The sequence below is a fragment of the Drosophila nasuta genome, chromosome 2R, assembly GCF_023558535.2.
Source record: "Drosophila nasuta strain 15112-1781.00 chromosome 2R, ASM2355853v1, whole genome shotgun sequence".
Taxonomy (NCBI): domain Eukaryota; kingdom Metazoa; phylum Arthropoda; class Insecta; order Diptera; family Drosophilidae; genus Drosophila; species Drosophila nasuta.
The window spans coordinates 26,388,738-26,402,562 of NC_083456.1; the positions used below are offsets into that span (position 1 = coordinate 26,388,738).

Genomic DNA, 13,825 nt, shown 5'->3' on the forward strand with positions numbered 1-13,825 from the left:
CTCAATTGTGGCCTATTTCAACTCTCTCGATCGTCGGAAAACTATGAACTGACAAAATGCACTGGAAAAACTTTACTAGCTGCAAACTTATGCGCCACATTTGTGCTTGTTTCCCATCGAACATAACATACAGCTCCTCATATATATTTCGACATAGACGCTGCGGGCTTATTAATGCATATTGGTATTCGTGCATAAATAATGCCGGCCAAGAGTTGTTGGCTACACCAAATGCACTTTTAAATATAGCCAAAAGGGGACGGCCATCGAGTAGTGAGAACTGCAAAAGCACTTATTATACGAACATAACGTTGGGGGCTTTTAGTCGGGCCAACTTCCCTTGGGGAGCGTTAATAGAAATGTCCGGTAGAAAAATGTATTAAAGTGCACACAACACAGTTGCAAAATATGGGAAGCTTCTAAACTGATTGATGGAGCAAGTACATATTGTGAGCTTTCAGATTGATTGCACTGCAATTAATGCAATTTATGCGTATACGTAATATAGTATATATAAAAAAAGCAAAAAAGCCTTTGAGTTGTTTTGACAAATTAATTTAATTACTTTTGATGTGTAATAAATCAATTGCAACGCACTTTTTATTAGCTAAATGTTATGACATTTAATTAATGCGTTTTATTTTTTGCGTTGCACATTTTGCAGCTATGCAAATCCATTTCACGGCTTGTTACCTTTTGCCTGCAATTGAGCACCTGAATGTGGAAAAAACAAGTACGAAAGCTACAGTTGAGTGTGCTTGACTATGAGATACCTTAATACAATTCAAAGAGTGCGGTATTAAAATATACCGAATTAATATACCAAACAAATACCGAAATGTGTATTCGGTATATTGATATAATAAAATCGTGATATATACTGAAATGCATATTTGGTATGTTGATAACTATATAGAAAAAAATACTGAAATATACCGAAATGTATAATTAGTATATTGACATAATATATTAACAAATATTGAGGTATACCGAAATACATAATTTATAATAGTATATATCAAAAAATACTGAAATATACCGAGATGTATATTTGGTATATTAATATACTATGTCAACAAATACTGAAATGTGTCGAACTTTACATTTGGTATATTTATGAAATATATAAAAAATACTAAAATGTAAAGTAATGGTATATTAATATACCAACATGGCCATATCGTCTCAGCTGTTGATGCTGATAAAAAATACGTATACTTTATGGTGCCGACATGGACATGTAATACCCTTCTAACCTATGGCTAACAGGTATAACTATATATATGACCCTGCTAAACGTTTTGGTATTTTTTTTTGGGAAAACCTAGCACGAAACTCATTGAAGGCGACTCCCTGTGGACGCCGCTAAATGTTGGTGGAAAAAAAGGCCGACTACGAAAAAGCCGCGACGAAGCGAAAAAGTAGAAGGAGCTTAACTTGCAAATGGCATTTGGCGAGTTTTTATTTGTTGCGCCGCGATTTGAATGCAAAAATAAAATTTTACGATCAAACAAACTATTCGTGCAGAACATCGGAAAATTGTGTTTACGTTTTACGTTCATTGTTGGGTACGGCAAAGGGAACGACGAACGGATCGGAACGGAACATTGGGCACTCTCGCACAATATGCAATCGTATTTATGCCAAAGAGAGGGGAAGGAGGGGGTAGGAGACCATTTGAAACTATCTAACGAGTATCTCTCTGGGCTGCGAATGCGAATCCATTTCAATAATTTGCCGTCGAGGGGCCGAAGCATTGCTTAGAAAATGATTATAAATTTATATTTTTTCCCCCCCACTTTTTGTAGTTTGTTTTTTTTTTTCAGCATTGCATTTGCCATTATCGTTGTCTGCTCGTTGCTGTTGTTGTTGTTGCTGTTGTTGTTGCTGTAGCTCGCTTGCTTTGTTTTTGTTCTGCTTCAATAATAATTTTGACCCACTTCTGCGCTCGACTTGACTTTTTATTGTACTGAAATTAAGTATTTTTGTTGTACTTATTTCTTCTTTATTTTTGAGGGCAACACAAACACTCGCTCCGCATAATATTTGTGCACACACACACACACATACACACACACTTTCGTACGTATTCTTGGCGGCAAAAACAACGGCAAATATTTTTCAAGACTCGGCTAATTGCCGCTGCCAGCGTCTGAATTTGTCTCTGCTTTTGTTTTTTATTTACTCTTTTTTTTTGCATTATTATTTTGTTGCTGTCGTCGTCGTTGTTTTAGTTGACGTCACGATGCTGTTGTTTATGCATTTCTGTATTTTTTCACAAGCGCTTTTCACATGCCTCTCAAGTGTGCACTCCAAAAAGCTCAGCAAAACTTAGTATAACAACTGGAAAATGACACTAGCTTAAAATGACATTTAATAATAAGATTTACATAAAATATAAAAATTTAAATAAAATATAAAAATTGTATTCTTTTTCTTTCTAGCGTTGCATTTCAACAACTTGAGAATTCTTATTTGACTCATTAACAATTAAAAAACGTAGTTTTGCTGCTTAAAATGACACCAGCTGAAAATGCCATTTAATAAAATAGCTTTTCAGAAAACAAATATAGAAATGATTATTATTAAATTAAATTCCTATTCCTTGCTAACGTTGCATTTAAATATTTCAATATTCCTTTTTGACTTATTAATCATTAAAAATTGTTGTTGTTAAAAATGACACTAGCTGAAAGTGACATTTAATAAATTGTTTTAAATGTGCAAATGAAATTAAGAAATTTTAAATTAGAAAACTTGTGAAATTACAGCATTTCTATTTCACTCATTAACATTTAAAAACTTTGAGGCTAAAAATAATGACTTTATCAATGCGAAAATAAAACGATAGAAACTATATTATTTTCCTTGCCAGCGATGCATTTAAATAATTTCAACATTCTTATTTGACTCATTAACAATTAAAAATTACAATCAACATTGCCTGGCAATTTGCCCAGTTTTAATTGATCGCTTGATCAAAACGCGAAAATTTCCAAGTTCGCATCACAAAATTGAAGCTTTAAAGAGCTTTTTGTCAAAGTGCATGTAAGTTTTTTGTATTTTTTTTGATGCGTCATTGTTGTTGTTATTATTATTATTATATATTGCAACGGTAAACTCGTTTTGTAAATTGTATTTTTTTCTCGCTTTTGTGCGCTGCAATTTTTATGCCATATTGTTTGTTTGTTTTTGCAATAAAGAACAACAAGAGTGAGCAACAATTGCACAAAAAGCAAGTCGTCGACAACGTTGTTGTTGTTATTGTTAATCATGGCAATTACAGCAACAAACAACATGCCTGGCCAATTGGCGCTTACACGCTTTCATTAAGCAACCAGCAACCAGCAACCAACAACCAGCAGCAGCAACCAGCAACCAGAGACCCAGGAGTTGCTGCCTAACCGTGTGCCTCGCGATGTGTTGTGATGCGATATACAGCTGGGTTGAAGAGGGGAGAGAGGAGTGTCTCTCGGATCTGGAGACCGGCCGGTCTATTCAGTCTAGCGTTGAAAATTAGCAACTGACGCAACGCGTTCGCAGCGTAAATTGACATTTACGCGATAATTACGCGCTTATTATATTTATTACCAGTTTTTTCCGCATTTAATTCTTTCTCTTTTGCCTCGTATTTTTTTTTTAATTTTTTTTGTGTTATTCATGGGATTTAATTTAATTTTTTGTGTTGTTGTGCAGTTGCAACGTTTTGTTCTTTGTAATGGGGAAGTGAGAAAACCTTGAATTAAGAGCGAGGGAAAGGAATAAAGCGAACAGCCAGAGAGCTGCTGTCAGCTATGTCGAGGAGTCTATTAAGCTTCGGATAGCAATAGATTGTTGTTGTTGTTGTGCTAAAGATGTTTTCAATGTAACGACGTCATTTGGATTGTGTGGCGCGTAATTGAAGTGTGATTAGCTGAAGTGCCCCCGCAATACTGACTTGATAACTGGCTGTGTTTATCTATATCTATATACGATATATATATATATCACATACTTTATTTTGTTTATAGATTGCAACTGAACAAATATCTATGTACCATAGTTCGTAGTTTATATCTTACACGTGTGCGCTCGAGTGAATCAAAAGCAAATATTATTTAATAGCAGTTGATTTTGTTTACAAATTCAATTATCAATAGCGATACGAATTCGTTTCCAACGATCATTTTTGTTTACGACAACAAAACTATGTAAATTAATAAAAATATAAAAAGCTTAAAAACACTACATTCAACAATAACAACAATAACAGCTGGCAATACGTAAGCGAGAAAATCACATTTTAGATTAGCGGGCAGATGATCGAGGGGGGGTGAGGAGGGAAGAGAGCGAAGAATATTACGTCGCATTACGTGTTGGAACACGCGAGGCATTCGCTTGATTGTGTGTATGTGTGTGTGTGTGCAAGGTGAGCTGGTTTCTATGTATGTGAGTATGTGTGTGTTTGAAGGTGTTGTTATCATTACACGTGTACACACATAAGATAGAGAGCGAGATACACAGAGAGAGAGAGAGAGGGAGCTGCGCATATCAAAACACCGCATGCCATGGAAGACAACGACGACGACGACAAAATGGCGACGACAGATAGAACCCATAGAACACACACATACACACATATGTACAGTGGGCTGTATTTGCGTATCTGTGCGCGAAATAAACACTTCCGCATTCGAGTTCGAATTGAATGAAGCAACAACAACAACAAGAACAATCATATCAACTGGACTCGACGTCGAGTGCTTATAAGATAAATGCGGCCGGCAAAAAGTGAGCGTTGTCTTTTCCCTTCCCCCCTCTTCATTGCCTCCCCTCACAATGTTTGCTGGGTGCTGCTGTATGTATGTAAGTAATTAAATTAAACTGGCGCAGAACTCGCGTTGAACTCAATTGAATTTTATTTGAATTTTATTACAGAACATTGTCAACGACCAAATGCCGCTGCAGTTTGTTTTTTCTCTCTATTTTTTTGCCGATTGTTATTGTTCTTCTTATTGTTGTTACAGTTTTCATTTTGCTCTCTTTTTGTTAGTTTTTTTTTTAGTTTTTTTCGATTACGACGCAATTGAGTAGCCTTCTTCCTCTTCTCTCCTCCTGAGCATGACGAGCCACATTTTCTCTTCATCTCGCTTTCTTTTTCTTTATTTTTGTTGCGCTTTTTTATTTTTTGTATTTTGATTATTATTGTTATTACTTTTATTATCAATTGAGAACGTGGCCGGCATTTTGTTTTCCTTGTTTTTGTTATTGGTTTTTTTTTTGTATTTATTATTGTATTTTGCTTTTTGCCCGGCACACTTGTTGTGCTGTCGCTATTCTCGTTGTTGTTGTTGTTGTTATTGTTGTTGTTGCTTTTGCGCACTTGACTAATAGTTTGCCATGCGGCGCGCGAAGCTTATCAATTGAAATTGAAATGATATAGTCCACAAGCCGATCAACCGAGTGTTAACAACGAACTGGGAATACCCTGCCAACTAATACCGAAAGCAATCTAGATAATTTACACTTCGAGTGTAGCTAAAATTAAATTTATGGACAGACAATTTTAGTTTTTTTTTGTGTTGATTTTTTAGTTTGTTGTTCTAACTTAAACTTGCACTGATATCGCCCGACTATTTAAAGTTCTAATCAAATGCGTTTTGTCGTCGTCGCCGTCGTCGCGACGTCTGAGCGGTCAGTAATTGAAAATACGAATTATTTTGCAATCAGACGGAGTATTTTCGACGACGTCGTCTGTCTGTGAATGGCGGGAGGAGGGAAAGTCTAATACACTAGCCATTTTATATAAGTGTGTATAGTAATTGCATCGACGTCGCTGTTCAGTGTTCAGTGTTCGGTGTCTATGCTAAATAGCCGGGCGGTGTCTAGTCAGCCGGGCTGTGCGGGCTTCATAGATAGATAAGCTTCAACCAAACCCCGACGTCGAATTAACTGCGACACATACGAGAGCGAGAAGACAAAACAAGTATCACAGAGAGTGAGAGAGAGTGAGAGAACACATATTGTATCTGTCCGTGACTTGTCGGTTTGTTCCGCTAATTTGTCGCCGCTTATGAATTATTGATATAGCCTAGACTCCATGGACGCCATCGTTGCATATTTATGCAAACGACGCGCTCACCAAATGACGAAAAAACTCAAAAACAAAACAAAAACCATAAATAGAATAGCCAAAAGCATACCCTGCACAATGAAACACATAATTCTTGTTACTTTCAAAGCTAAACTTTGCCAACTACTAAAAGCTTGTGAGTGTGCTCGGCTTTGAAATACTCGCGAGTCCTTTTTCAATAAAAATGCGGTAATATTAAAAAATGATTACTAAAATATACCGAAAGTTGCATTTGGTATATCAATATACTATTTCATTGAAATATACCAAAAAAAAAATGGAAATACTCGCTAGCCCGTTTTCAATAAAAAAGAGCGGTAATATTAAAAAATGCTTAAAATGCAATTTATCAAAAAAATACTAAAATATATTAAAAGTTACATTTGGTATATTAATATACTATTATATTGAAATATACCAAAAAAAAAATATAATATGATAATTTTTGATAATCTGGTATATATTGTACCCTTTGGTATATTTTAATGAAATAATATATTATTATACCAAATACAATTTTTAGTCACAAAAGTCATAATTTGTATTTTATTTAGCAAAAGTATCTGAGTTCTAAATGTTTAAGCAATCTGGTATATATTGTACCCCATGGTATATTTCAATAAAGTAGTATATTTGTATACCAAATACAAATTCTAATCACTAAATTCGCAATTTGTATGTTGTGTAGAAATAGTATCTGAGAGTGAGCTCTGAGCAATCTGGTGTATATGGTATCATTTTTATACCAAATAAAAATTATAATCGCAATCTAGTCGCAATTTGTATGTCGTGTAGTAAAAGTATCCGAGACTTGAATGTTTAAGCAATCTGGTGTATATGGTATATTTTAATAAAGTAGTATATTTGTATACCAAATAAAATGAATTATTATTCAATGAGCCAAAAGTGTCTGAGATCTAAATGTTTTTGATCAGAAATATATATTTTTTGGGGTCCTTTGCCTGTTGCATATATTTTCAGTCCGTATAAAGTTAGAATAAGTTGTAATTTGACTCACTTGTGCGACGGCGGCAGCGTCAATGGCACCTCAATACTGTGTGTGGTTCGGCGACGATCGCCACCCATGTCGGCCAATCGTGCAAAGTCCGTGTCGCGATCCTGATCGGCTAAACGAGCGGAGCGACGTGACTCCAGCAGACGCACTTCCTCCAAACGCTTCTTCAGCTCGATGGGTTCCTGCAAGCAGCAAAAATACAAAAATAAATTGTTAATTAATTCATTCAATTTAAAAACATTAATTCACATAGCAATAATTGTTTATCGCTCTACTAAGAAAAATCGCTTATCTCTGTTTTGTGCTCGTCGCAAATTGTGAATCATTTGCTTTAATTGTCGGCGTTCAAACTACAATTTCAATTGTTTACAAGCTGTTTGTCAATTGATTAACACGAGAAAAAAATCCCAAATTTCTTGTAGGTCAATTTCGTGAGTTATCTAGGTATTTTCCTAGAAAAAATGGCAAAACACGCAAATGATAATTACAACTACTCGCAATATGAATATAATATATTATGTACTAGAAAAGTTAGTTGTTTCGTAGTAATTTCATTTTCCGAGAAATGTGAAACAACACAGTTAATTTATCTAATATATTAATCGAGCAAGTTTGCTGATTCATGCAAAGTATATATTATATTCGTTGATAGTTGTGGATAGTTTTAATAGTTCAACATATTGTTAGCAGATTGTGCGATGACCTTGAAATTTGTTGGCCAAAAACGATGCCTGAGCTAATGGGGTCACTCGGTTACAGGGCACGCCCAAAACCCAAAAAAAAAAAACCGAAACCGAAATTCGTTCAAGTTTTCTGCGCGTGTTCTTTGACACCGAGAATAAAAGTACATAATGTGAGTGAGTACTGTGTGTGTTCGTACTTTGTTTTCAGTGCCTTTCACATTTTCACATCGTATTATAATAGAACTATATAGTATATATAGTATTGTATATTTATGTAATCACCTTTTTTGATTTGTTGCGGCAACCTTCAAAAACTAAAAATGTGAAATTTTTACACAATTCTCTCTCTCTCTGCTGTTGTTGTAGTTGGCAAACAAAAACACTTTAGCAATTGATTATGACAACTATTATGCCAAACATCTGTATTTAGTTATTTGCACAATTTTATTTCTATTTTATATTCATTCAAATTAATTTTTCTTTGTGTGTACATATGCATACATATATATATTTTATTTTCTTTTTTGTATTTTTAAACTTAGCCTTTTGGCTATTGCACCTGCAGTGCAAAAACGGACCGGGAGTGTTGGCTATAAATATTAGAAATATATATTTTAATATACTATACTATTTTTCGTCGTATCTTTTAGTGTAAATATAAAAATGAATATATCTATATATATGTATATTTATTAGATACACTCGTTCACGCACAATCCTATCGGTTAGATTAGATATAATTGACTTTCGTAACTAATTAATTTTGCATTTCGAATTTCTATGCCTCAATTGTTGTTTATATTGCAACGAGTTTTGAATGCCAATAGAACACACACACACGCAAAAAAATAACGGAGCACTTTTTAGCCGGATTTGTTGTTGCGTTAATTGGGCACAAAACGCCGGCCGGCTAGGCGACGTCAACGGAGACAGAGACGGAGACAGCAACAGCGGCAAATGCGTCAGCGGGGCGCGTATCTTACAGATACAATTCAATGCGTACTGGCGTACGTAACATAAAGATACAGATACTCGCACACGCTTGCTTTGCTTTTGCTTTTGCTTTGCTCAAAGAATTCGTTGACGTCGTCGCCCGTCGTCGTGAGTTTATTTATAATTATTTAAATATTTGAGAATTTTGTTGTTTTGCGCTACGTTTGTTTTTTTTTTACATTATTTTTTGTATATTTTTATTTGCCAATGTCTCGTCTGCTTTTGGAATTGGGGCTACTAGGCCTCGTTCTTAATTATATATGCGAGAAACTCACTCGGCTGCGTCGTCTCTTTATTTATTTATTTCATTTCTTGTATTATGCTTGTTAATTTTTTTCTTCTTTATTTTTTTGTTGCTTTTTTTTGGTTACTATGCGAGACTCTCGCGCGCGCTTACACTTTTCACTTTGGGGGGCTTACACTGAAAAATTCACTTGCACTTTTTTGCTGCTTTATTTTATTTTTTTTTTTTTTTTGGGCTGGTTTCAAGTTTCGCACGCTTTCAAAAATAATTAGTTGGCCTTCGCTAAAGGAAGCAACTCGGCTCGCGACACTTCGTTGTTGTTGTGTTTTGAAGTTTTCTCTGTTGACTGTTTTTTTTTTCTTCTCACTACTCTGTTGTTGGTATATGATTATGCTGTTTTTTTTTTGTCTTAGCTGGTCTGTTATTTTTTTTTGTTTTAAGGGGGCTCTTGGCTGGTGCGAAACGTTCGCGCGCGCATTCAAGAATGATTCTGTGTTGCGGCTCGCTGTGTCAGTTTGCCGGGTCTGCGCTGCGCTGCGGCATTCGGCAAAAAAATATTGTTCGTTTGTCGCGACTCGGCTTTTGTCGTCGTATTGAGTTCGGCTTGCGCTCTCTTCGTGGCTCTCTCTCTCTTGCGCTCTCGTTCACACTCTCTCTGTGTATGCGGCGTTTGCGCTCTTCGTGTGTTTTCGTGCGATTTTTCCGGTTCGTCGTGTGTTACTTGTGACGTTTGTTTTTGTTTCTATGCTTTGTGCTCGCCTTTCGCATGCCGCTGTTTTTGTTTATGGTATCCATATACCGACAGCGCGTCGTTGCTGTCGCTGTATCTGTACTAGCTGCACTCTCATTCCCCAGTTCGTCTGTTTTTTTTCGCACTCTCACTGCGTCGTCGCGAGTCTGAAGTTCTCTCGCTCTTTGAGTGCAACTCAACTATGGCTAAAAAGTCACTCGAGCCACTTTACGTAAGTCAAAAACAAAAAAAAAAAAGTATTTGCTGCTGCTGCTGCTGCATCAAAATGCCAAACGCAGGTAGCTGCACTCAACTCACTCATTTTATATAATGTGTTTACCTGTTGTCTGAAGACTCTGACTCTGACTTTAACGCGCTTTGTCGTTGTTGTTGTTGTTGTGGTTGTTGGTGTTGTTTGGCACCGGCTAAAGCCAGAGTTAAAAGCCAGGCCAGCGGAACAGACAAAAGGCCGCTAACCGCCGATCGCGTTGTTGTTCACTTTGATTTAAGAGCAATTAACTTTGACTTAAGAGAAATATTTTTGTTGTTTATGACGCTGCTGCGGCTGCTGCTGCTGCTGCTGCTCATGATGACGTTGAGCTAGAGGAATGATGACGAAACAAATGCCATCCGTTTAGTGTTTATGTTTCTGTTTTTTTTCCTTTTTTTTGTGGCTGCTGTTTGCTTAGCTCACCTTTGATCTGAGCTCATGCTGGGGATTTTTAGCACCAACTGAGGAGACTTTTTAGCATTAAGTCTTAATCCAAGCATATTTATGATGTGTTTATGACACAGCTAATTCCAGCTGATGGAATCATAGACCCTCAGTACGTTCGCTTCGCCTTGCTCCCCACAGTGACTTAGAATGTAACAAACATTGCAGTCACATTTAATGACTGGCTCCCAAAAGGCCAGTTTATGATTAGCCAAACTGCCAACGAAACTTGGACTTAGCCTGGCCAAAAGTTGTTTGCCCTGACTGACTGACTGGCTCAAAGAAATAGCAGCACGTAGCTCAAACGGTAAGAGCTGGGAGGCTGCAATTTTGACACAATATGGCTTACGATATAAGACAAGGCTGAGTTTTGTTCAGAAAATTCCCACTCATATTTTTTTTAGGTATTTTAAAGAAATAAACTTGTAAACATTAAAGTTGAAAATGTCTTGCAAAAGTGTGTTGCATAAAATCAACGGGAGGCTGCAAAGACAGCTATAAATTTAACACTTTGATTTGTTTTACCATATTTGTTAATGTGAATAGTTTAAGGTATGGCTTAAAGTTAAATTATGACAGCATAAAAACAGTTATATTTAGCTCAAAGTAACTTAACCAAAATTAAACAAGTATGAAAGCAAAATAGTGTGGTATTTTCTTTTAAATATACTGAATTAATATGCCGAAAGAGTACAAAATTGTACTGAAAAGTATATTTGTACTGAATTATACTGAATTGTATTATTATTTTCTTTAAAATATACCATATTTATATGTAAATGTATTTGGTATGTAAATTTATATATATTTTAAGGAAAATAAAATAATACAATATACATGTTCGGTATATAAATTCGGTATATTTTAAAGAAAATGATAATACATCACTTAAATATACTGAAATCTATATTTAGTATATTATTCATTGTATATGCATGTAACAAACGTTGTAAAAATAAAGTCGAACAAGTCATAATACCCTTCTATCCTAAGGTTAGAAAGTACTCAAATATTTATAAGAAAATGAGATTTATACATATTTAACAATTTGTGTGTAAATTCAATTACCTAGATTAGCTTAACGCTTATCATTATTATTTAAAGCTGAGCTGCCCACAAAACTAGAAAAATGAAAAGCTGCCAGCCACAAATGTAATCAGCAGACTTTAAGTAAACATAATCCCCCAAAAACCCAGAAAAATAATAATTGCTATCTTTGGGCCATGTGAAATGTGACAAAATGTGGTTTTCGTCAGTGATTAGACATGTTTCTGAAATACAAATTCAAATTGAAATGTTTATGTTTTTGGTCGAAGGTTTTGCAGTGTTTGCTTGAGTCTGGTTGCTGATATGCTGCAGACGTTGTTGTTGTAGTTGCTGCTGTTGTTGCTGCTGATAAGCAGCCAAGTTTTTGCGGTGAGATACGAGCTTATCAGGCCAAGCGGCTATTCACACGATTACGAAGGGACGCTGACTTATGTATGCGTGTGTGCGTGTGAGTACACGCCCAGACCAACAACAACAACAACAACAACAGCAGGCGGCAAATGCAGTCTGGGAATACCGCTGGCTGATAAAGCGTTGTCCACAACAACAGCAACAACAACAACGAATGCGATAAGGTTGCCCAAAAACCGCATTCTGTGGCCGTGGGCTCGTTTCGAAAAAAGGCCAACGCGTTGATGTTGATGGTTATAGACCACAAAAAAAAAGCTAAATAAAAAACAAACAGATATATATATTTTTACAAGGCAAAAAGTCGCAGCAATTATGTGGCGTAAATAACGAGCAACCAGCAACCAACGACGACGATAAATTGCATTGGCGCATGCGCAAAATTTGTTACTTGTCACTTGACGCTAAACTTCATTATGTTATTGATCATAATAATGCCCCCAATGATCGCGATTGCGATCGCCATCGACGCGTGTCACTTCACTGCGATTCCATTCGACTTTTCGAAATGCGTCGAACGTGTGCCACGTTCAACAAAAACCTGAGATGAATACTAAAAACACTCGATGCGCAAATGAGATGTACATGATTATGCATGAAGTATTTCTTATTTTATTTTTCGTTTCTTACACTGTTCGCATATTGATTTCTCGATCCATTTCAATCGATTAACTAATGCCTGTGTGTCAATCTATCAATTTTTTTTGGAGTTAGGGCTATCTAAAGTTAAGCATCTTGTGGCTGCAACTCGATATGTTGCATGTTGCATGCCTAATTTGCTAGCCGAGCCCAGCAACAACAACAAATTTTCGCAACTCTCGTTGCCTTTCAAATGGCCAAGAGGCAGCTGCCAGATGACTTTTTGCTTATGCAATGATCTCTCTCCTGGTTCGTGTTGCATTTGCTGCTTAGCTGTTGCAAGAATACGCGCACAAGAAAACACATTTTTTTTTTTGGGTGCCCCAAAAACTTTGCCCACGTGCGGCAAACAAACAATTTCAAGTTAATTGTCTATGGATCAAGTCAATGACTGTGACTGCCATTGTAAGAAAAACAAAAAAAAAAAAAAAAAAAAAAAAAAAAAAAAACACACACAAGCCGCTTAACGCCTTGAATTCTGACACGCGCTCGCTGCCAATTTGGTAAAATATGGCGCATGTTTAAGCCAAACAAAACTGTCACGATAACGCATGCTCCAAAAGGGGTTTGCAGAGAGGGGCGAGGGTGTGCATTACATATATATTTCAACAACAATATATTATGCTTCACACAACAACAACAACAGCAACAACAATTGGCTGCACACTGAGTCAGCTTTGAACTTTGCAACGTTGACGATAATAAATTTTTAGGCGTCATTTGACGCGTTTTCAAAAACTGAAAGTGCGACTTTGTTGTTTTTGCTGTTGTTGTTGTTGTTGTTGTTGTGCTCATTGTTTGCTCTCCAATGCTAAGTAAATGATAATCGGGTTTTACGTAATATTTGTCGTTTGTTGTGTTATACCCTATATGTCAATCATTTGGGTAGTTACACTGGCGGAAGTAAAATGAAAGATTGTTAATTTTGGGAGTATTTAAATTGGAATAAAGAAATAACTTTACCTACACAGATTTGTATTTAAGTACTTAAAGAATAAAGCTCAAAATTGAGCAGTAAGTTTTATTACAGAAAACAATAAAAACAAAGTGACAAACTGGATATAAATTTTTAAACCAATATAGCAAAAATGTAATTCAAAGTTGTATTATACAAATTTACATTTGAAAGAATATATTTAAATACGTTTTTATGAAGAAATAAAAACAAATTAACATAGTTGTAATAAAGAATACAGAATAAATTTAACATGTGATCAGTAACAACTAAGTTGTATCACA

General features: G+C 35.8%; 1 protein-coding gene across 4 annotated transcripts in view; it reads right to left on the reverse strand.

Annotated features, from left to right (window-relative positions):
• LOC132787074 (zinc finger protein 395) overlaps nucleotides 1-13,825 on the reverse strand; it is a 156,800-nt gene that overhangs the window by 73,907 nt on the left and 69,068 nt on the right. For all 4 annotated transcript variants that reach the window (XM_060793962.1, XM_060793963.1, XM_060793964.1 and 1 more), the window contains exon 2: nucleotides 7,131-7,309. In XM_060793962.1, the coding sequence (XP_060649945.1) occupies nucleotides 7,131-7,309 (179 nt within the window). The remainder of the gene's footprint in view (nucleotides 1-7,130; nucleotides 7,310-13,825) is intronic.